This window comes from Stomoxys calcitrans, chromosome 2, assembly GCF_963082655.1.
Source record: "Stomoxys calcitrans chromosome 2, idStoCalc2.1, whole genome shotgun sequence".
Taxonomy (NCBI): Eukaryota; Metazoa; Arthropoda; class Insecta; order Diptera; family Muscidae; genus Stomoxys; species Stomoxys calcitrans.
In genome coordinates this window covers 238,300,781-238,323,421 of record NC_081553.1, presented here as the reverse complement: position 1 = coordinate 238,323,421, position 22,641 = coordinate 238,300,781, and the positions used below count along the sequence as shown (strand labels likewise).

At 35.7% G+C, this 22,641-nt stretch overlaps 1 protein-coding gene and 1 long non-coding RNA gene across 2 annotated transcripts; one reads left to right on the top strand and one right to left on the bottom strand.

Moving 5' to 3' along the window:
• Window positions 1–1,697: 1,697 nt before the first annotated feature.
• Window positions 1,698–20,985, bottom strand: LOC106087762 (glucose dehydrogenase [FAD, quinone]). The gene is made up of 4 exons (XM_013252918.2): window positions 20,924–20,985; window positions 8,934–10,306; window positions 2,173–2,325; window positions 1,698–2,108 (listed from the first exon to the last, which is right to left on the bottom strand). The coding sequence occupies exons 2-4, from the start codon at window positions 10,281–10,283 to the stop codon at window positions 1,752–1,754; spliced, it is 1,860 nt and encodes a 619-aa protein (XP_013108372.1). The 5' UTR covers window positions 10,284–10,306; window positions 20,924–20,985; the 3' UTR covers window positions 1,698–1,751.
• On the top strand, window positions 8,261–17,669 carry LOC131995128 (uncharacterized). The gene is made up of 2 exons (XR_009397173.1): window positions 8,261–8,687; window positions 17,480–17,669. It is a non-coding gene; the product is annotated as an uncharacterized LOC131995128 (long non-coding RNA).
• Window positions 20,986–22,641: the final 1,656 nt, after the last annotated feature.

Sequence of the window (22,641 nt, the reverse complement as noted above, 5' to 3'; positions counted from 1 at the left end):
ACTATACATTTTGGGCGACCAGAAGCTTTATTTTTTCAAAATCGGATATTTAGGATCCAAAACATACAAAATTGTACTTTCCTTACGAATTTGCTAAAGCGATCAAAGTTGGGATTCATTTTCACCTTGACAATATATATATATTGGGCGACTTTATTTTCCGATGTATTGTTATTCTTTGTACTTTCTTTACAAAGGGGGACGGATTTCTGAAATTTCATACGCAATTATTATCAAACTTTATAATCTTATAAGCTGAGTGACTACCTAGATTTTCGGAAGTCCTACACATAAAAGGGGAATAAAAAACGGGGATAGCGAAGCGAACCACCGGGATGCTAGTTTTTCTACATTGAAAGATCTATATATATTTCTATGAATATATAGAGATTTTTAAAGAACACAGCTTTTTTTAAAAATTTTTTTCAATCTTAAATTTTTCGGGGTTTCATTTTGACCGGTTTGGTCTAACTAGGTATATAAGAAATGTTGGTCTTTCTAGTGTTAAAGAACATTTCTTTGAAAAGTTACCTTTGCAAATTTGCCCATGAACATTACATTAAGGAACAGAGGCACACTTCACCGTGGTATCAGATTCATGTTTAAGCTCAATGATAAGGGACTACTTATATAGTCGAACAAAACGGTATGCCGCAGTGCGACACTTCTTGGGGAAGATGTTTTTACATGGCTTTTATGGCATGGAACCTCGCAAATGTCGCCAGCATTAGGAGGGAAAAACACTGCTACAATAAAAACAACAACAAAACCACCGCTAAAAAATGTTTTCCGATAGTCTCGTCAGGATTCGAACCAATGTGTCCAGCGTCATAGGAGGGCATGCTAACTTATACGCTAAGGTGGCCTCCAAAAGTTGGCCTAAGGAAAAGTATTTTCGAGTGGGCCGAGCCGAAGAAAAGTTTTATGCCCAAATGCACAAAACTTAAGGTAGCTTTAAAGAAGTCTTATTTGACAGAATTCCTTTATAGAACTGTCAAATAAACCTACTATAAAACTGTTTTAAGTTTTGTAAACATCGGTGTTACATTTTGGAAAAATTCCATTGATATATAGAAAAATTTTAATTTTATTTAAATTTTGTGAACAGAAAAGTGGTGTCGCTATGCGGCACGCCGTTCGGACTTGGCATAAAAAGGAGGCCCCTTATCATTGAGCTTAAACTTTAATCGGACAGCACTGATTGATATGAGAGAAGTATCCCCTGTTTCTTAATGGAATGTTCATGGGAGATTTAATACTTAATAGAACAGAAACAAATTATGTTAAAATTTTGTATTTTGTCTTTAAAAATTTTAATTTTGACGACGCCAGGGACCTCGTAAAGGTCCCCTCAAGGTCCCAATCTGCCACAGTTTCTTGGTGATAAAGTATGAAAATGTAATGCAATATTTTCTAGAGACAAAATTTCAATGAAATAATCTCAAAAGACAGAATATAGTTCATTTGGACATACATATTGGCGAAAACATATATTTATACATATACATACAAACAATTGAAATTTTTTTCGATTATAGATAAAGAGATTAAATAATATATCACATTGGCTTTTAATTATAAGCTTAGACTTAAAAAAAGCATTATTAACTGCATGCGCTTTTTCCAATTATTTAGATATAGGAAATAAATACTTTATGAAAGATCTTTATGAAGGTAGAAAACCTAAAAGGGCAATTCTTAAAATGTAGACACTACAAAGGCATATGTAGCTCATTTTGGTAGTTTTGTAGCTAAGTGGCTTTGGCCCTCCAACGGGTTTTGATCATGTCTGAAGCTTTTTCAGCAATCATAATGACAATGGCATTGGTATGACCAGCTGGAATTGTTGGCATAATGGATGCGTCTACCACCCTCAAGTTTTTAACGCCATGCACTCTCAACTGCGGGTCTACAACGGCTTCAGCATCTGCGATGGGGCCCATTTTGCAAGTGCCCGATTGGTGTTGTAGGCTAGTGCCATAGAGGCGCAGGCTGCATTTCCAATAATCATCTGAGGCAAACAGATATTCTTCACAACCTAAAAATGGCTTTGTATTGAACTCAGTACCGATTTTTCGCATTGCCTTTGTTCTAGTCAGTTGTAAAGCCTGTAAAGACAAAACCATAATCAGACATTAAACTGTGGGCTACAATATGTAACAATAATCAGACCATTTTTATTCCCTCTATCATTGCACGAATATCGTCTGGATCTGCCATAAAGTTAGGCTCCATTTTTGGCCAATGAAATGGATTAGAGCTTCGTAGAGAAATTCGACCCCTACTTTTTGGTCTCAACAGTACAGGCACCAATCCAAATGTTTCCTGAAATTGACAAATTCGATATGTTAAAGCAAAAAAATCAAATACATGTAAAGACGCCTCAAAGAGTGCTTAAAATAGGTTTAATATATGGGACATTATTATGGTAATAGCGATTACGCCCCCTAAAGGACTGCACTCAACGAAGTTTGTTAAACAAATGTTTGCTAAAACAAAAGTTTTTGTTTGCTGAAAAAGGGAAAGGAGACTTGATTGCTGTTTTAGCAAACATAGTGCTGCTGTTTTAGCAAACGTTTTGTGCTGCTGTTTCAGCTAACAAAATCCGCTAAAATATTGAAAAATTCAGCTGAAATGAAAATAATTGTTTCATTTTTATTTTGCAAAGGCAGTCGAGCTAATGACCATGACAAATGATGTTGGAAGAATACATTTTAATTTGCGGAGTATTACTTAAAGGAAATTACCTGTTCAACAGATCCTTGCATACATAGACATTGCAGTCGGAGGTTTTCATTTCGAAAGGTGGCGAAAAATCTCTCGTCAATTTTTTTTTGTCTGCTAATGCTCACACTATCAAGGCTACTAACTTTGTAGCTCATTTCTACTTATATAGATATTATATGAAACAAGCTAAAGTGTGCTAGGTTAAGCTGCGCCAAATCTTATATATCCTCCATCATGTATCACATTTGTCAAGTTCTTTGCCCAGTATCTCCTTATAACAAACAAAGGATAAAAATATGGACCGATTCGGACCATACTACTTGGTTCGGGTGTTGGAGTTAATAGTAGATATCATTGTGCAAAATTTGAGCCAGATCGGATAAGCTTGTTGCCCTATAGGAGCCCAAGAAATTTAATCGGGAGATCATTTTATATGGGAGCTATATGAGGTTTTTGGAAGTCAAAGCAAAAGACGTCATGCAAAGTTTTAGCCAAATCGGATAATATTTAATTAAACTCTCTAGAAGCTAAAGAAGTCGATAGTGAAATGCAACTTGGTGCTTATGGCCGTTTTTACATAAATCGCTTCGTACATGCACCTGTGGCAAAACTCTTTTTACAAACAGCGGGTGCCATAAACTAAAGGGTGATTTTTTTGAGGTTAGGATTTTCATGCATTAGTATTTGACAGATCACGTGGGATTTCAGACATGGTGTCAAAGAGAAAGATGCTCAGTATGCTTTGACATTTCATCATGAATAGACTTACTAACGAGCAACGCTTGCAAATCATTGAATTTTATTACGAAAATCAGTGTTCGGTTCAAATCAAATCAAATTTTCAGACGTTCATATGTAAATGCACAACCAAAGCGTATTTATCAGGTGGTTGCATTAACCCAGCTGAGAGAATTTGATATCTCGAATTCGCCATACAAAAATATAAACTTCAAAATAAATATTGGGTTGCCCAAAAAGTAATTGCGGATTTTTTAAAAGAAAGTAAATGCATTTTTAATAAAATTTAGAATGAACTTTAATCAAATATACTTTTTTTACACTTTTTTTCTAAAGCAAGCTAAAAGTAACAGCTGATAACTGACAGAAGAAAGAATGCAATTACAGAGTCACAAGCTGTGAAAAAATTTGTCAACGCCGACTATATGAAAAATCCGCAATTACTTTTTGGGCAACCCAATAATTTATAAATTGTGTTTGCTGCTATTATGGTTTTTAAACTTAATGGCACGCGTCTAGCAACCTCATTCACAATCAGTTTCACTCAGGGAAATTAGGTCTATTGTGTCGCCCCCGTAAGATTCAAAAAGCGTGGAAGTACAATGTCAGACATTAAAACGATGAAGATTTGGAGCCAACATGCATTACAAAACGGTCAAGAGAAACTCCCTCCAATAGAAATTAATGGCACGCGTCTAGCATCCTCTTTCACTATCAGTTTCACACAGGGAACTTAGGTCTATTGTGTCGCCCCGAAAGATTCAAAAAGAGCAGAAGTATTGTACAATGCCAGACATTAAAATGATGAAGATTAGGAGCCAACATGCATTACAAAACTGTCAGGAGGTCTGGAGAAGCTCCCTCCAATATGAAATTTAAAGTTATAGTAGTCAAGAATGGCGAAAGGACTTTTGCATCAAGATGTGCAGGAAAATAGATTTTGTGTAGCCATAATCCTGCACCTAAACTCGCAATTTCAAGGCAGTCTCACAATAGGTGCTCAACCGTCTATGACTGCTCATCCCCACAAATCGAGCTTAAGTCCGCCATGTGACCAGCTCAAGGTTAAAGTCTTGACATTGCAATGGCTTTTCAGGACATTCAGTGGTGAGAGCGGCACTCCATCACAACTAGCAGAGGTCCCCTGAACATAGCAAGGTACCTAGTATTTTGGCAGCATACTATATACACTCTGAACGGCCACACACCATGATGACAACGTCATCCTCATAGCCAACAATTTTAACTGTCCTTTTCAAATGACCTGAAAATCCGACAGATATCCCCTGCTTGTGGCGATTGAGCTCTAATTACAATCTTCCTACTTGGTCGCCTACAATAACCTTATGAAAACTATTTAAACCTGGCATTTTGGTGGTTTTGTGGGTTGTTGTAGCCACATTTTCACGTGGAGGTGGCGATCTTTGTCAGGCTCCTGTCCAAAGGACCGATCGCCGCGGGAACAGGTTGGCCTTTAGTTATTTAAAGGCGCCAATAACCCGCCTTGTCATATCGAGCATCATAGGCATTCAGTATTTATGCAAGAGTCGGTGTCGCCCGGCTTCTCACTGAGACTCTCCGTTCGATACCGCTGATTGTCCGCGACTGCCGTTGCAGCAATTCTGTATGGAGCATTCCACTATTCGCAACCAGTGGACGCGCCCGGTAGCTCCAGGCTCAGCTTCTCGTGACAGCAATGAACACCACACAGAGCGGACCTCAATGTTCCAGCCAGTTTTGTGGGTAAAGCCTCTGGAGCTAATTGGTATTTTTAATTTTTTTTTAATATGTTTTCTTGACACCCAAAAATTTATAAACTTCTTTCTTCTTGCTCTGATTGGTCGAAATAAAGTTGCCGGAAATTTTAAATGTCATGGCGAATTGAATTTTCTTCGCCCTGTTTACAAATTTTGACAAATCAAATTCCGAAAAAAGATGCTTTGTTGTAGCAATTCGCCGATGCGGCCACCTTATTAAATACGCCTTGTGTACAACTTTTGATAAACTTTTTTTAACATTTGAGTTTCAATGCTCTAGAAAACGTTACATAAATACAGTATAAATAGATAGAGATGTAACATAGGTGTAACCACGCCATTATCCACATTCGAAAACGCAACTGACATTTTGAAACAGAACTAACTAAGGACATCCTCATAGAAAAAAGTCTGCTGAAAATAGCAAACACTGTCTGCTGATTGCTAGTAGTTAATTTTGCTGCTTTCAGAACAGCAGACTTACTGCTGATAAGTCTGTTGTTTGCTAAAAATGACTGATGCTTAACTTATGAAGAGTTTGTTAGAAAAAATAAAATGAAAGGGAATATTTTTGGTAAGATAATGAGGAAAAAAAGTTGCGGTCACACAACCAGTCTGCACATTAAATGATAACCTTTTGCTCTTGTTGTTTTTTGCACGCGCTGTATGTAAAAGAATTTTGAGCGCAAAAAAATTATGGCACAGGCAAATTTAAGGTAGTTTCCTGAATGAGATATTGACCAGTAGGCAAATGGTCATGTGTGTCTCTCAAAGGTAGACAAAAACAAAATTGCCACAGCCAAACTTAAGCAAGTTTTTTTAATGTTAAATTGGCTAGTTGACAAATGGAGTATCTCAGCGGCTTTTACACTATATATGCCTTTTTCGTATAATAATGATATAAGCAATAATGAGGTATAAAGCAAAAATATTTGCTAAAACAACAGTATTTGTCTGAAAATGGGAAAGCAGACATTACTGATGTTTCAACAAACATTGGGCAGCTGTTTTTCCAAAATTTTTGACAGCTATTTCAACTAACAAAATCTGCTGTTTTAAATACAAAAAAAATTCTAAAATATTGAAGGCGTATTAGTGCTGAACTGACAGAAAAAAATTAGCTTTTGTTTTATTTCATGCTTTTATGTATGTCTCCCTATTAGGCCGGTCACGTGTTTTAATTGCTTAATTATATTCATTGGTGGGTGGCTAAAGTTGCTCGCCGATTTTATTGCTCTGTTAATGTACTCATAACTTTCGATGCTACTTATGGTTATTTCATAAGAAAAATTAAAATGGAATGTAAATTGCCCCTGTTCCTCCTTTATGGAATGTTCATGGGCAAATTTTCATTTGCAACAACCACTGAGACACACATTTCCATTGGCCTACAGGTCAGCATCTCAGTCCTAAAACTTCCTTAAATCAAACCCTCATTTATTGGACTATACTGCATCGCTGCATTAACATACATTCCTCCGTTTGCTTTCTGGTAAATATCTCGTTCTTGAAACTTCCTTATATTGCCTGTGCAAAAATTCTTTCCATTTGGGCTACCTACCATATAACCATTTGTTCCTTACTGTTCCTGTTAATAATAAGTACAGCTACAGAACTTGTGTCCCCCATTCTTTCTAGCCCCCACTGTTGGATGTTGTTGTTTGTTATTTGAAACCCCTTTTTAATGTGTTTGTTATTTGAAAACCCTTTTTTTATTGCTATTTTCCATTGTTGGGTGTTGTTGCTTTTTATTTGAAAACCCCATTTTGTTGCTATTTTTCATCACTTGAATGTCATTTTGTTTCGCACACCACACGTGATTTTTATTAATGTTTCCTGTTACTATTGATCATGAGTTTTAATTATTTTAGGTATTTTTTCTGGTGGCTATCACAATAAAATTAGAATCTTTTTTTTCTTTTTTTTTTACTCTCCTTTCAACAACTCCGTCATAAATTAAGCAGCAGTCATTTCAGCAAACGACAGACTTTTCAGCAGTTATATCGCTCTTCTGAAATTGCAAACATTTGGCAATAACAGCAGAACTACTGCTGTAATACCAGAAAAATTAACTACTAACAGCCAGCAAACAGTGTTTGCTACTATAAGCAGAATTTTTTCTATAAGTATAGCCAAGACAGTGTGGGCATTAGCAGAGCAATAAAATTGACGATATACTTCGCCGCCTTCTTACCAATGGCCGCAATGGCTATGTGTGCAAGGATCTGTTATCAGATAATTTCCTTTTACCAAAAATCCGAAAAATAATCAAAACACATGACATGCCGTAAAAGCAAACATAAATTATAGAATTAAATAAAAAGCAAAAAAAAAATAATTTCATCAGATTTTTTTTTTGTTAGCTGAAAAATCAGTACGAAATGTTTGTTGAAACAGCAGTCATGCTAGCTTTCCCTTTTCCAGCAAACATTTTTCTGTTCGGTAACAAATTTCGTTGAGTACAAGAATAATTAATTTAATTGTATATAATTGCAGGGACGGATCAATTTACAGGGGCAGATGACTATACATAACTTTGTCTATAGGAAGCTCTTAACACAAGAGTGTAATAAAAAGTTAACTAGTACTCATTTGGTGGCTCCAGAACCATACCGTCTAGTGAAAATGAGGTCAGCTTAGAATAAACCCGGCTGAAAAACAACAAGGCAGCAGGAGCTGATAGGTTGTCAGCTTAACTACTGAAGTCGGAAGGTGACACATTTTCTAATATAAAGTGAACCCGATTTTTGGACGCTTTATCAATTCAACTGGTAAATTCACCAAAGATCTAGAGTTGGGTAGTTCCGGAAGGAACTAATTCATTGGAACGAATCACATTAGGGAACTGCTGGGACTGGTTCCATTTCTTTCTTTCCCATAGTTTCTTTTTATTTCAAGCACACCTTTCTTGAGTATATTCAACTTTTTCTGCCTTTGGTTAATTTGTAGACATACCATATTTTTTATAGTCAACAAATAAAAATGAGTTTATATTGTACATATATAGTTTACAAAGCAATTTTTTTAACAAAAGAAAATATAGGTTCAAATGTCCGAAAGATAAACTTCTTGTTTTTAATAAAGTACCAAAAAATTAATAAGATTTGTTTTTTTTGTGTACAAATAAAAATTTAAAAAATTCTCATTTGAAAGTTCAAAACAGAATCTAACGCTTTTTCAAAAATATCTGGTTTGTATGCGGAAACAGAAAGGGGATCAAAAATGAAAAAGGAACTAAGAAATTAACTAGTTCCATTGGAACTAAAACGATCGATTACTAAACTGAAGTAAAATTCGCACCTCTACATAGATATGACATTTGCGTTAAACTTTTCGCTTTGCTGTTTTAACTGCTGGAATATTGAAAGAATATTACCGCTGACCAGACCAATCACATTTGCAACGATAGCACCAAAAGATTCTGCTAGTAGATTATAGTAGTAAGCTGCTTCAGTTGAGGGAATTGTGAGTGAATTTTTATTAACATCATTATCTTGCATCGCATACTTTTTAAATATACCTCCTAACAATCTCATTATCTATAGTGCTGGAGACATTTTCAGTGATATAATGGTTAAGTTAAGTTAATATATAATGGTTTCATAAATTAAAAAAGAAGCGTACAATACGGTAGTGATTGACAGTCACTTTATCTGTGAGCGCCACCATCAAGGCAGACAAATAAATTGTTTTCATACATCGATACTATACCTTGTTCTGCAAACCTTCAAATACATGCCGATAAAAAGGTTCAGGTATTCCTATAAGATTTCTCATTGTTCCCATGTAGTCTCCACTTAGGGATCCAGCGCCCAGCACAATTTCCATATCGGAGTAATCGGAGTCAAAGGAAGATCCCGGTGTTCTTAGAAATGCCAATGCTTCTGCCCCTCCTGGCACGGTGTATGGACCTCTTCCTTGCAGTAAATAATGCAATATATCCGTGGGATTCAATAGTCTGAGGTCGTTGATCGTAGTCTCATTTACAGAAAAAACTAAGCCATTCATTGTGATATGATCCTGAAGATTGAATCCAACTTTGAGATCCTTCAATACAGTGATGTTAAATTGTTCCAGATTTTCCTTGGGGCCTATGCCTGAGAGCATAAGTAACTGGGGGGAGGCAATAGCACCGGCAGACAAGATTATTTCTTTTGTGGCCCGGACAAAGTGCCGCCTTCGATTTTTCATAAATTCTACTCCGACAGCCGTTGGTCTGACATTAGGGGCTGTGGCATCGTTAATAACAATTTTGGTCACCCAGGTTTTCATTGATATATTGAGGTTCCTCCTATGCATTATAGGCTTGATAAAGGCTTTGCTGGTACTACAACGCCGGCCATGTTGGATAGTTGCCTGTGATCTACTGAATCCCAGCATATCTTTTCCATTGGGGTCTGTAATGTTGTAGCCAATATCGTAGCTTGATTTTAGAAAGGCCTTCAGCAATTTCGATTTGTAGTCAGAGTAGCCAACGTTGAGAGGCCCCTTGGTGCCATGGAATTTAGAGTGACGCAAATGATCAATTTGCATATTTTCGGATTTCTTGAAATATGGCAACACTTCTTCGTAACTCCATCCTGAATTTCCTAAATCTGACCAGTGATCGTAGTCCTTGCGATGTCCACGTGAGTACAACATGAAATTAATTAGACTTGTGCCACCAACACCCTTACCCTTTGGCCAATTGCACACGCCACCTTCAAGACCTTGGCAAGCATTTGGCGTGGGCTCACTTTTGTAGCCCCAGTTGTAACGTGTAACTTGCGTTAGGGCGGCGGTCAAGGGAACATCACTTAAAAGAGTTTCCTGGTCCCCCGCTTCCAACAGCAAAACGGTGGCATTACGTATCTCACTGAGACGATTTGCTAAAACACAGCCTGCAGAACCTGCGCCAACAATAATAAAGTCATATTCCGGCAAAAAGTTCGTTGTATCCGGCAATCTAGTATTCAGTAATGATGTTTCGATATCACGCACCAAATCAACAATTCCTTGAGCATTGATAATCGTCCCCAACGCTACTGCCAAAGTCAATTGTAACCACTGGAGCTGGAGCATACTGATACGCTTCCATCGGCAACCTGAAAATATTTGTAGTTTTTATAAGCAATCATTTGAAAAAGCACAAAGGAAATCAAGGAAATCGCTGAAGTCGATCTAGCGACGCGCAGTGGGAGAAATCGAAAAAAAAACTACTAAAAAATATGCCGTGTGTGAACGGGTAGAGATATCGCTCTGGTTAGAGCTGAGCTGAGATGTTAGCGAGATCGTCTGCAAAATTTAACGGCCCTAGTTTGTCCGGGCGACTTTTGGCAGGCCTCTAAAGTTGGTCACCTCGGTATATTGAAAATTTGTTTTGACTGCCAAATCATCATTTGTGTTTCGATTTTTTTTGCTGGATAGTGCTCAAAAATCCCTACAAAGAAGTCCGCTTGAGGTATACAACTTTACACTGGTTTCAGGGAGATACGAGTTTTAATTTTTATTTGTTGAAATTTTGCACACGATATTGCTAACACCTCAGTTCTAACCATACCAAATTTCAAAGTGATATCTCTAGCCATTCTCACAGGGCATATTTGTGAATAGTTTTTTTTTTCGATTTTCTCCCACTGTGCGACGCACGTATGTCAGTCGGTCGAAAGCACTTTCGAATGAGTTAGGCCTGCCGCTCGAAATTTTACACAAATACCCGCTGTGTATATTTTAGTCAGACATTCTCGATAGAATTGCAATGCAAAGTTTTCGTAAATAGTTATCGATATCATGCAATAATAGATAATAATAACCCATTTATAGTGATTTGCCCTGTATACGAGAAGTACTAAAAAACACAAAACCATTGATTTAAGGCACAAATCCTATGCGATGTTACTGAAATGTTTTAATAGGACTTCAAACATCAATGAACCATACATATACTCATAGAAATTTGGTAGTAAAAACAGCAAAGATATTTGCCGAAACAGCAGAAAGTCTGCTGAAAATAGGACAGCAGTAATTTGTTGCCAAAACAACAAACATTTTCTGCTGTTTCCAAATTGAAAAAAAGCCTAAAAATGTCGTAAATATTTACAAAGTTTGTATACTTAATATTTTTTTTTCAATTTTGCAAGCATATAACTTTTAAAAGCATTTTACAATTTGCAACAGAAGAAAAACTACAACTTTTATATTTATGCTTTAAAACAAAAAATTTACGCCAAAAATTGGCAAATTTTTATACCGTCCACCATAGGATGGGGGTATACTAATTTCGTCATTCCGTTTGTAACACCTCGAAATATTCGTCTAAGACCCCATATTCTTGATCGCCATGATATTTTAAGTCGATCTAGCCATGTTCGCCCGACCGTCTGCTGAAAGCACGCTAACTTTCGAAGGAGTAAAGGTAGGTGCTTGAAATTTTGCACAAGTACTTCTTATCAATGTATGTCGGTTGGGATTGTAAATGGGCCATATCCGTCCATGTTTTGATATAGCTGCCATATAAACTGATCTTGTATTCTTGAGCCCCTAGAGGGCGCAATTCTTATCCGATGTGGCTACAATTTGGCATAAGGTGTTTTGTTATGACATCCAACAAATGTGCTAAGTATGGTTCAAATCGGTTTAAAACCTAATATAGCTGCCATGTAAATCGATCTTGGATCTTGATTTCTTGATCCACTAGAGGGCGCAATTCTCATCTGATTTGGATAAAATTTTGCATGAGGTGTTTTTTTATGACTTCCAACATATAAACCGATCTGGGGTCTTGATTTCTAGGCCTCTAGAGGGCGCAATTCTTATCCAATTTGGCTGAAATTTTGCATGAAGTGTTTTGTTATGACTTCTAAGAATTGTGATAAGTATGGTTCACATCGGTGCATAACCTGATAAAGATATTGACTTCTTGAGCCACTAGAGGGCGCAATTCGCATCCGATTTGGCTGAAATTGTGCATGAAGTGTGTTGACTTCCAACACATGTGCTAAGTATGGTTTAAATCGGTCCATAACCTGATATATCTGGATCTTGACTTCTTCAGCCACTAGAGGACGAAATTCTCATCCGATTTGAAATTTTGTACAACGGCTTCTCCCATGACCATCAACATACGTGTCCAATATGGTCTGAGTTGATCTATAGCCTGATACAGCTCTCATATAAACCGATCTCTCCATTATGGTTCTTGAGGCCCTACAAGGGGCAATTCTTATGCAAATGGACTGAAATATTACCCAATGACTTCTACTATGGCCTTCAACATTGAATTCATTTATGGTTCGAATTGTACTATAAATTGATGTAACTCTAATAGCATAACAATTCTTATCCATTATTCCTTGTTTGCCTAAAAAAGAGATACCGCGCAAAGAACTCGACAAATGCGATCCATGGTGGAGAGTATATAAGATTCAGCCCGGGCGAACTGCCTCAATTATTGTTTAGAAGATCGAAAAATTTTAAATAGATTATTCAAAAGTTGAAAATTTTGATATCAGCAGACTAATTTTTCTGGGTGTAATATAGCAGCTGTATGCATCGACCTCTCGATTTGACTTGTATGGAACGAGCAATTTTGCTCAATGTGATAAAGTTTTTAGTTTTTGCTTATAAGTGCCATCCATGGTGGAAGGTATTTAAGATTCAGCTTAAGCGACCCCGCTTTAACAGAAGTGGAAGTTCAACATTCGTAGGGGCCCATGAGTCCTCCTTCTGCTGTTTTAGCAGAAAATAAGTGGCTTTCCACTATCGTTCTTAAGCAAAATAATATCAAGATGTGAACTCGGTAATATGGACCCATTAGACCAAAGGTATCAGTCGAGATATTTAGTTTCCTTCAAGGCGTCCCATTTTAACGTTTTACATTTAAATCCTTCCTTATGCTTCAGGTAAACTAACTATTGATACAATTACAAACAAAGAATAACTGAAATTCATTTGCGATCAAGGTCAAATTGAAGTTCAACCACTTTTCGGTCGCATTGGCTTCCAGTTAATTACCTGTTGCTGCAAGCGCGTTGCTTTGCGGATGTCTCGAAGACTTGTTTACATTTACATTTTAACATTATTTAATGTTGACGGTGGAGAATATTGGATTCATTTAATCTGCCTTATTGATATGTATGAACGTGCGCTAACATACTCGTATGTACATTTCCAGTAAGCTTAAATGGAACGCAAGTAAGTAATGGTAAATGTGGCACAGGAAGACTTTATGGTACCCTAGCTCATGTGATGTATCTTGGTACAATTAGAAGATAAAGTCATAAGCCCAACAACAATGAAATTAACGATACAACCCTGTGGGAAAGGTGGCGCAAACTCCCACAATTTCAGATGCTTCAACGGCTTTTTTCACTTGATTCTAAGGTTGTTTTTTTTAATTATAAGAAACGAAGCTAAGAAAATTTTTGGTTATAAAGTGGAGAATTGAGCCTCTTTAAATTAGGTTTGACACTTGAAATTTTTCAATGTAGCTATTTCGGATCAGAATTGTGCCCTACAATGCTGGAACAACAGTTTATATACACCGAAAAAAAATGTGTCCTAATATAAAAGATTTTTTTCGTAATATTAAGGAAGCGATTTTGTCCTAAACGAAATGTAAATGCTCCTAATGTTCACGATTTTATGCTTGGTTTAAAAATTACGCCTTAAACACAAAGATTCATTGACCTTAAAATTAGTATTTTTAATCCTTCAAATCTCGTCCTTGACATAAGGATGCATATCTTTATGCTTAATTTGTGGTGCGTTATATTGCAGTATATTAGTTTTAAGACAAAGAAATTACCTATAATTGAAGTAGACCACAGATTTTTTTCATAATATTAAGGAAGCGATTTTGTCCTAAACGAAATGTAAATGCTCCTAATGTTCACGATTTTATGCTTGGTTTAAAAATTACGCCTTAAACACAAAGATTCATTGACCTTAAAATTAGTACTTTTAATCCTTCAAATCTCGTCCTTGACATAAGGATGCATATCTTTATGCTTAATTTGTGGTGCGTTATATTGCAGTATATTAGTTTTAAGACAAAGAAATTACCTATAATTGAAGTAGACCACACAAATTTGAACAAAAGTCAAAAAGAGCATTAATATTAGTAGGAAATTTTGTGCAACTATTTTCAAGATCAAAAAACACTTAAACAAAAAGCAAGTTTTTATTAAATTTAAGATATTTGACTCAAAAGAATTTTTTTTTGTGTGAAGAATTTATATGTTGAGATATGTTTCCATAACTTCTATATCAAACATTTTTTCTATTTGGTTTATATCCGAGGAGAATTATTCAATTTTCTTTGCCATGTGATGACATTAAAAATGGGAATAAAATGCATGACCTGACATGAAAACTGTTAGTTGCGGAGAATTTTACAGCCGATTTTTTCTGATTTCATGCGAATGTTTATATTTAAATATGATCTAAAAACGTAAATCGATGGATCCTTTAGTACCACCTTAAGTGCCAATTTTCAATCTAATTGCATAAAAACTTAGGTTTCTGTGAGTTTAAGAAGTTGAAAATGTAGAACGATTTGTGGACGTTATCCAAATCTAACCGATAAAATCTCGAACCGATAGTAATAAGATGTGCATTGTGTAACACATTACATCTGTCATGTCGCTAAACTGCGCATGATGCCCAAAAATACATTGATTGATGTCCAATCGTCGAATGTGGTGAATCAAAAAAGACAAATTGGTAACATCCGGAAGTCACTGAGAAATGTATGAAAGCATAAAGTCTTGTGTTTTAATTTCGCCCCCTCTTGACGCCCAAGAAGTCTAATCGGGAGATGGGTTTACATGGCGGCTATATCAGGATATGGACTGATTTAGACCACACTTGACACAGTTTTTGGAAGTCAAAATAAAACACTTCATGCAAAGTTTCGGCCACATCGGATAAGAATTGTTCCCTCCAGAATCTCAAGAAGTTAAGATCCAAGATCGGCAGCTACATCAAGTTATGGGCCGATTTGAACCATTCTTAGCACAGTTATTGTAAGTCATAACTAAACACGTATCGAGGCTCAAGAAGTCTACTCGGGAGATTGGTTTTGGCGGCTATATCAGGTTATGGACTGATTTAGAATATACTTGGCACAGTTGTTGAGAGTCATACCAGAACACGGCAAAATGTCAGCCAAATCGGATAAGAATTGCGCCCTCTATAAGCTCTAGAAGTCAAGACCTAAGATCGGTTTATATGGCAGCTATATCAGGTTATCAGCTGATTAAGACTATACTTGGCACAGTTGTTGAAACTGATACCAAAATACCACGTGTAAAATTTCAGCCAAATCGGATAAGAAGACGCATATTTCGAGGTTTTAAATTTAACTTTTTGCGAAAGTTTTATTCTATACAAATTTATTTAAGCATTTTTTTACTTTTATTCTTCTCGAATGAAATTTAAAAATGAAATTTAAAAACTGAATTAACAATTTCAAAAAGAAATAATTTTTCTTACAACTAAAAATTTAAAGGAAAAGTGATGTAAGTTTTACGAGTACAAAAATTTTAAAGATGCACCCGCATTTTTATGACACCTATGGCTTTTTTTTCTTTTATTTTCCTCAAATGTTCATATAAAGGGTGATTTTTTTGAGGTTAGGATTTTCATGCATTAGTATTTGACAGATCACGTGGGATTTCAGACATGGTGTCAAAGAGAAAGATGCTCAGTATGCTTTGACATTTCATCATGAATAGACTTACTAACGAGCAACGCTTGCAAATCATTGAATTTTATTACCAAAATCAGTGTTCGGTTCGAAATGTGTTCAAATTTTGACAAATTTTGTTCAGCGATGAGGCTCATTTCTGGTTGAATGGCTACGTAAATAAGCAAAATTGCCGCATTTGGAGTGAAGAGCAACCAGAAGCCGTTCAAGAACTGCCCATGCATCCCGAAAAATGCACTGTTTGGTGTGGTTTGTACGCTGGTGGAATCATTGGACCGTATTTTTTCAAAGATGCTGTTGGACGCAACGTTACGGTGAATGAACACATTTCGAACCGAACACTGATTTTGGTAATAAAATTCAATGATTTGCAAGCGTTGCTCGTTAGTAAGTCTATTCATGATGAAATGTCAAAGCATACTGAGCATCTTTCTCTTTGACACCATGTCTGAAATCCCACGTGATCTGTCAAATACTAATGCATGAAAATCCTAACCTCAAAAAAATCACCCTTTACAATTGCAGATGTTCATATACAAATGGCTTTAATCGCATAATAAACAAAATTGGTATTTGTAGGCCTTTGATAGGGAAGGATTTTTGAATTGTTTTCATTTCACTCAAATGGTTTCAATCGAATAATAAACAAAATTGGTATTTGCAGGCAATTGACAGCATGGGATTCAACCAAAAAAAAAATTTTAGCTTTTACGTTCTCATTAATACTGGCGACATTCGTGAGATTTGGTTTTGATTTCGGTTTCGCTCAGCGGCACACTATTCTGACTAAATTACAAACACGAGGTCGCTTACCGTTGAGTATGAAACTGGAATTGGAGAGCATTTGCTGAAACAAGAAAAATCTCTTGTTCTCTTATGAGATGTTTATAAGAAAAATTTGCTATTTACAAAAACAAATCAAAGAGTTCTGTCCGATACAAGTTTAAGCTCAATGATAAGAGACCTAATTTTTATTGTCGAGTCCGAACATTTGTATTGCCTAATGGAGGCCACCGTGGCGCAGACGGTTCAAGCTGGGGTTTTTGTGAACATCACAAAAATTTTCAGCGGTAGTTATTCCCTTACTAATGCTGGCAACATTTATGAGATATCCTGACATGTTAAAACTTCTTTACGAAGTGGCACGTCGTTCCGATTCGGCATAAAAAAGGATGTCCCTTAACATTGAGCTTAAACGACATACGTATGTACGACATGTACAGTAAATACGAGTAAAACATTTTACATTAACCTAAACGCTTCTCGAACTATCCGGATTGTCGTTTCTCAACTGTGTTTAAATGTAAATGGATGTTTTTTCTATTATTCATAACGCGTGTTATCGGGAAACATCAAACTTTTTTCAGGCTTCAAACTAAGAAAATGGAATTTTATAGAGTTCCATTTTGTTGTGATAATTTAGCACTTGAAAACCCAAATTAGACAAAAAAAAACTGATCAGAGCTTTTATATTTTATAACATTTTTATTTTATCTATTAATTTTTTTACAAAAAAAGATTTGCTCTCTCTAGTGTTATGTCAAAAATTGTTTTTTTGTTATCATTCTAGGTGACGAAATTCGACTCGGAAATAACAATGGATTTTTAAAATCATAAAAAATCAAAATATTTTCGGCAAAGTCATATGGTTTGCAGACTGAAATGTAAAAAATTGATGTTTATGGCAGCAGTGGACATTTTTTCAAATAATAAAAAAAATAAATTAAAGTAATTACCAGCTGTTTAAAACCCACCCTAAATACTAACTTAACTTTTTTCAAGGGAGAAAAGGGCCACGGAACAACTCAAAGTGAAAACTTTTCATTTCACTAGCTAAAATGAGTTTCATACAGCAAGATGTTTATGTAAATAAGTACATAAATGTATTAATACTGTTAAAAAGTGAATTGCAAGCACAGCATTGTTCTCTTAGTTTGACTACAGATATGCTGTGTTTAATATTTTTTTAAATTATATACAACTGTCTAATAAAATAAAATTAGCTCATTCATCGAAGCAGAAAAGGGCACATTAAATGTTGAGGTTAAGTAATTTTACCTAGAAATCTTAGCAGCCTTATTTTCAAACCGAGTGGTTTTCTTTTATTCTTTTATGGATGTGGATTTCTTTTCTTTAAAAATACAATATCCTTTTATTAAGTTGCATCCATTTTTATTTTTGTATTAAATTAAGGGACTAACAACGTTAATTTAAGTGTGCATGTCCTTGGTTTTCAATTGCTAAAAACCTTGATTTTAATATTTATTTTTTTTTTTTAAGGATTCATACCTTTTTTTATTTTAAAACGTCGTGTACTTGGCTTCCATACACACTACTTATTTTATGCTAGGATGCAATCCTTGTTTATATGTTGCATATCTTTGGCTCGAAATTATTACCAAAATCCTAAAATTAAGGACAAAATCTTTAAGTTTCAGTAAACTTTTTTTTTTGAGTGTACAAAAATTTCTTATACTTCCGAGTTGAACAAACATACAATGAAAAAAGTCAACAAAATAAATGAAACAAAAAACATTGCGTGTGTATTCTTAAATACAATATAATAAAACAAACATACAATGAAAAAAGTCAACAAAATAAATGAAACAAAAAATTGCGTGTGTATTCTTAAATACAATAGAATAAAACATTCTACCATAGTTAATTATCGGCTTAATGCCTCAACCCCGAACTATCCGGATTATCGACGGGATGTTATTTCTTTTATTCCTAACGCGTTTTATCGACAAACATCAAGCATGTTTCAGGCTTAAAAACCAACAACGGCATTTTTGGAAAGATCCATCCCAAAACTGGAATGAGTTCTTTCAATTTTATATATTTTTTATTTCATAAATAATTATTTTTGTTTGTTTGATTTTGTAGGTATTACTCGTAATAATCGTAATTGAAGGCCACCGTAGCGCAGAGGTTAATATGTCCACCTATAACGTCGAATCCTGGCGAGACTATTAGAAAAAATGTTCAGCGGCGGTTTTCTCCTCCCAATGCTGGAAACATTTGTGAGGTATTATGCCATGGAAAACTACTCTGCAAAGAGGTGTCGCACTGTGGCACGCCGTTCGGACTCGGCTATAAAAAGAAGGCCCCTTATCATTGAGCTTTTACTTGAATCGGACTGCACTCATTGATATGTGAGAAGTTTGTCACTGTTCTTTAGTGGAATGTTCAAGGGCAAAATGGATATGGATTTACATTCTTTAAAAATACTGTATCCTTTTCTTTTCTGTATATCCTTGGACTTCACATGAGAAAAACTTGATTGCAGCATTCATTTCATTGTATTAATGATTCATTAATTTTTTATTTTAAGACCCCGTGTACTTAGTTTATATCCACACTACGTGTTTTATGCAAAGGCGCTATTCTTTTTTATAAGTTGCATATCTTTGGCTCGAAATTATTACCAAAATCCTAAAATTAAGGACAAAATCTTTAAGTTTCAGTAAACTTTTTTTTTTGAGTGTACAAAAATTTCTTATACTTCCGAGTTGAACAAACATACAATGAAAAAAGTCAACAAAATAAATGAAACAAAAAACATTGCGTGTGTATTCTTAAATACAATATAATAAAACATTCTACCATAGTTAATTATCGGCTTAATGCCTCAACCCCGAACTATCCGGATTATCGACGGGATGTTATTTCTTTTATTCCTAACGCGTTTTATCGACAAACATCAAGCATGTTTCAGGCTTAAAAACCAACAACGGCATTTTTGGAAAGATCCATCCCAAAACTGGAATGAGTTCTTTCAATTTTATATATTTTTTATTTCATAAATAATTATTTTTGTTTGTTTGATTTTGTAGGTATTACTCGTAATAATCGTAATTGGAGGCCACCGTAGCGCAGAGGTTAATATGTCCACCTATAACGTCGAATCCTGGCGAGACTATTAGAAAAAATGTTCAGCGGCGGTTTTCTCCTCCCAATGCTGGAAACATTTGTGAGGTATTATGCCATGGAAAACTACTCTGCAAAGAGGTGTCGCACTGTGGCACGCCGTTCGGACTCGGCTATAAAAAGAAGGCCCCTTATCATTGAGCTTTTACTTGAATCGGACTGCACTCATTGATATGTGAGAAGTTTGCCACTGTTCTTTAGTGGAATGTTCAAGGGCAAAATGGATATGGATTTACATTCTTTAAAAATACTGTATCCTTTTCTTTTCTGTATATCCTTGGACTTCACATGAGAAAAACTTGATTGCAGCATTCATTTCATTGTATTAAGGATTCATTAATTTTTTATTTTAAGACCCCGTGTACTTAGTTTATATCCACAGTACGTGTTTTATGCAAAGGCGCTATTCTTTTTTATAAGTTGCATATCTTTGACTCGAAATTATTACCAAAATCCTAAAATTAAGGACAAAATCTTTAAGTTTGAGTTTTGAAAGCTAAGTTTTCAGGACCAGGACATTCCCTGTCCTTCGGACGGCTTTGGTCACAAGGAGGGGGCTGTGAGCATTTCAAAACTATATGGCCTAATCTAGACTTGAAGAGGTCTACCGTTTTGCTGTCACTGGCTACAGACGTCTCAGTCATTGTGTCCCTCATGACAGGTCAAATATGCTGACAGACTGAAGGTTGCCAGTAACGACTTTTGCCGAGGCTGTGAGGACATCGAAGAAGAAGAGACTATAGAACGCCTTCCTAGGATCTCATTTCTTCGAGAACCTATCTGATTTAGCGGATGTGAACATTTGCAAGTTGTTGGTCTTTTTAAAGCGATCTGGGTGGTTTAACGGTAGGAACTAGAAGGCATCTTCCTTCTCCTGTTCCTGTGGTATCACAGTGGACGAAAACGTCTGCCACTTAAGCCTACTAGACTGCCACTTAAATCTAACCTAAACTTTTTTTGAGTGCACGGATAATTATATTTCTATCTGAATAGGTGTTCTATAATTCATCAGTGTCTCTTCACATTGAGGTCAAAATACCCGAAGATTTTCACATTAAAAAAATGTTAGAGTTGGTTTTATTACCTGTCGAACTGGAAATTATAAGAGGTTCACTGCGTATGGTAGGAAGGGTATTAAATAGCCGTTTGCGCCGACCTATGCTTTTCCTCGCTCGTTTATTTAATATAGCTCTTTTAATCCTTTATGACCACGGCTGTAAATGTGTTTTGATTGTCACCGATTTTTTCTTCCAAATATTTGTTTGGACATTTTCAGCTTATTCCAATCTAACAGTAAATCAAGACTAATTGCAAGATCTGAAGAGGCATCACTTGAAAATTTGTACTGCACCGATCAAGCAATCGAATTTATGTTTCGAAATTATCATTGAACTTGAAACTCGTATGGAGTTCGAGAATACTTTTTCCACTTATATTTTGTATTAATATAATTTGCAGTGGCTGCAATCTATTTCTTATGCCAAAAACGGTCTGGCGTACTTTTTAATGCTTGGTTTTGTTCTTCGTATTTGCTTTCGTTTTTATTGGCTTTTAATCAATTTACCGCGAAACCAAAATAAAAACTTATAGCAGAAAAGTTAAGCGCATGCGTGCGTGTGTTTTCCGAGACTATTCGAAGACTATTGAGTGCCGACGAGCGAGTGTTCGAAAATGTAAACGAAAGCGCTGCTATCTGGAGTAGCGCATAATATTACCAGTTTTGCCATTTCTATTAAGACCTGGCCGTGCAACAGCAAGCTGTGGGAGTGCCGCTGTTTGTGATTTCGCGCTCTTCCTGATCTTGTTATTTCGGATCGATTTTTTCCCTGTGCAATGGCACTTCAAAACCTTCCAAACCCCCCCACTATTGTGGTGCATATAGGGTAGTATAAGTTAGTGAATTAGTTTGTAACACCTAAAAGAGAAGAGAAATACCCTTTGTTAGGTATACGACTTACAACCATTTCATGATTAGATTTAGTCATGTCCGTCTACATGTCTGCCCACGTTTTTTGTGTACACATTTTTAGATTTAGTTATAGCATATGCATATCCACTTGCCCAATTTTGACTAATATCGACTGATTTGTACTTCTATGAAGAGCCTTTGTATGTGCATTTATTTACCGATGTTTTCAAAATTGTATTTGGAATGTGGTTGAAATAGGCTGAGTTACTCTCATTAACCCATAGTAGCAACATTTTCCGAAAATCTTATATATCATCCGAAAGATTAAAAAATTGACTTTCTTAGTTCGAAAAAATAAGGCCTTAAGCCAGGGTACTATGTTACTGATTCACAGTGGAAAACACATGTTTTTCCCTATTACTTTTTTGAAATACTACAAATACAATGACAACATTATACTTTAATATTTTAGTTGGAGGGATGTCCTACTGAATGGAGTCAGCGGTGAACGTTTATAACGACCAGGGAACCGTTAGGCTTCATACTCTCATACTTCTATTCCGAAAAGGCAAAAAAAATTGGCCATTATGTCCGTTGGGCGTTATAAACGGCCACCAAAATCAGTAAGATTTTTAGCTTTAAAATATATAATCAAATCAATCGCGAAAAATATTGATTTTTATCGTGAAAAGCGAACATAGTATCGACCTTTAGGACATATTACACAGTTGTTGTAAGCTCCAGAACTTTTTGTATGAATTATTTTGGAAAAGCCTTAAGCCATATGACTTAAAACTTTTGCCTTATCTATTTCAGGCGTCGAACTAATTTTATAAATTTTGTTACAGCAGGAACTATATCAAAATTGATTACTGACGAGCTAAAAATGTTTG